At 42.2% G+C, this 2,268-nt stretch overlaps 1 protein-coding gene across 3 annotated transcripts; it reads left to right on the top strand.

Annotated features, from left to right (window-relative positions):
• The first annotated feature begins 258 nt into the window (after positions 1 to 258).
• On the top strand, positions 259 to 2,052 carry LOC136489949 (probable WRKY transcription factor 63). 3 transcript variants are annotated; one of them, XM_066486459.1, is made up of 3 exons: positions 259 to 896; positions 994 to 1,101; positions 1,439 to 2,052. In XM_066486459.1, exons 1-3 carry the CDS (start codon positions 532 to 534, stop codon positions 1,833 to 1,835), a joined length of 870 nt encoding a protein of 289 aa, XP_066342556.1. In that variant the 5' UTR covers positions 259 to 531; the 3' UTR covers positions 1,836 to 2,052. The 3 variants fall into 3 exon arrangements, with proteins under 3 accessions (XP_066342556.1, XP_066342558.1, XP_066342557.1); XM_066486461.1 differs by having other exon boundaries at positions 1,451 to 2,052; XM_066486460.1 differs by having other exon boundaries at positions 997 to 1,101.
• The last annotated feature ends 216 nt before the right edge of the window (positions 2,053 to 2,268 follow it).

Here is a 2,268-nt window from a genome sequence, read left to right on the forward strand (position 1 = left end):
TGGTGAGAACAAGCGACCATTTACTACGATGAAGTTAACCAATCCTTGCCCCAGGTTAATTTCATGACTACGACTGCAGAATCTGACTCATGATCTTCGTTCCAAATCACTAGTACATGCATCTTGTACAGTTGTACTAGTAAGTAGTAACAGACGAGTAGAAGACCAAAGCAAACCTATAAGCTCGTGGTAGCTGCAAAGTCTGAATCCTTGCCTGTTTTCATGTGCTCTGCACTTGCCTACGCACGCAGGCAGGCAGCCACAGCAGATTATATTACTGCACAAGTTGGTCCATTAATTATGTTGCCATGACATTTCCCATCCCCGTATATAAGTAGAGCGGATTAGGAGCAGCCTTATCGCCATAGCCAGCCAAATGACTAGCTTCTTCTTCCTTGCTTGATTCCTTCTCTGACAACTGCCTGAAAATTAGAACCAGCAGCTAAGCTAAGCTCAGTAGCCTATTTTCTTCCCACAGCACCAGCAGCTCTTCAGATACAAGAGCAAGCTAGAAGAAGAAAATTAGCAAGGATGAAGCACCAACAGTATAATAGCAGATGTGTTCCTCAATCTTCAGCTTCTGATCACCGGTCGGCGATGAAGGAGATCGCCAGGGGCCAGTCTCTGGTGACGCAGCTGCGAGCAATCGTGCTCCCTGCGCTGCAGGCCGACGAACGCTCAGAGCTCGTTGCCCACATGTTCCAGAACATACTGGATTGCTCCAGCAAGGCCATGGCAGAGCTGCAGATGCATCAGTCTCCAAGTCCTCGACGACCTCACGATGATGATGATGTGCTGGTGGATGACAAGAAGAGAGTGAAGAAGATTTCCTCTGTCGACTGCAAGAACGAGGAGGGTGTTACTACTGCTAAACCCCGTCATCAGCAGAAGAGAAGGTACCATGTGAGCTAATAATAAGTTTATTTCAGTAGACTCTCTTCCAAATGCTACTTGAGGTTGCATATATGACTAATCCAGAAATAAAATTTGAAGCAGGAGATTTGATGACTCTGTGTCACTTGAAACACCTGTGCCGCACTACGATGGCCGCCAATGGAGGAAGTATGGGCAGAAGCACATCAACAACACCAAACACTCAAGGTGAATTTATCCTTCTTATTGATTCGAAAAGATGCGCATTTTCTGGTTGTTCTTTCATTTCCTTTTTGAAAAAAGTCCCTTGTATTACCAAACAATCATGCCACATGTTGTTCCAATGATGTTAAGCAAGCTAGGTGGTAGATATTTAGTTTGGGATGATAAAGGAAGGACACTGCCAGTTTTTTTCTTTTTTGGTACTGAACTCTAGGCTGGCTTAGGTTAATCCTAGATTCGCCCATGACTTTACTGTATTAATTAGTATGTGCACAAAGTTAGATAATGATACAAATTTGCAGTAAGCTGTATCTGTCACTAGCTAATTGAGGTACATATGCAGGAGCTACTACAGATGCACCTACAGACAGGAACAAGGCTGCAAAGCAACGAAGACAGTGCAGCAACAAGATGACAGCAGTGGTGCTGATCATACCCTGATGTACACGGTCGTCTACTATGGCCAGCATACTTGTAAGGATAATGGTGTTAATTCAAGCCCTGATGACTCTGAAACAAACACTCGAAGCAGCAGCGACAGCCAATCCAGCATATCGAACACCTGTACAGATCCTTGTGACAATCAGAATCAGACATCCCTACATGACAATAAACCGATCGACGACAAATCTGAAAAGTTGGTCACAAAGGACATGTATGAGCCATTTGACAAGACTGCGTTTGCACCGTTGGATTTGGATAGTTGGGAGTTGGATGCTCTCCTGAGATTTGGAGCTTGATAACTCAGATACCAACGAAAAGATAGCGACGATTAGTTGATAATTTGGTATGTTTTGAGGAGAGGTATGTAATAAGGCATATCTCATCACAAGCTTGTACTTAGTTGTCAAGGGTTGAAAATATCATTTGCGCAATGTACAATACTAAGTATACTGTCAATTTTGTGTCCTTCTGTATCAAAAAGTTATAAATGAAAAGAAAATAAAGAGAGCGTAAGAGAAAGAATAATATATTGTATGTATAACCTTCAAGGCTTCAAGGATAGCATTCGTGCAATTTTAATTTTAATTTGTAGTAACTCTCTAACAAGTAAAAACAGAAAACCAAACCATTTATTGACAAAAAAACAGTTTTCATGACAAACCCTCAATACATTCTGGCACGATTTTGATATCATGACATGGTGACTTACCATGTGGATCCGGATGGAAT

Source organism: Miscanthus floridulus, chromosome 10, assembly GCF_019320115.1.
Source record: "Miscanthus floridulus cultivar M001 chromosome 10, ASM1932011v1, whole genome shotgun sequence".
NCBI lineage: Eukaryota > Viridiplantae > Streptophyta > Magnoliopsida > Poales > Poaceae > Miscanthus > Miscanthus floridulus.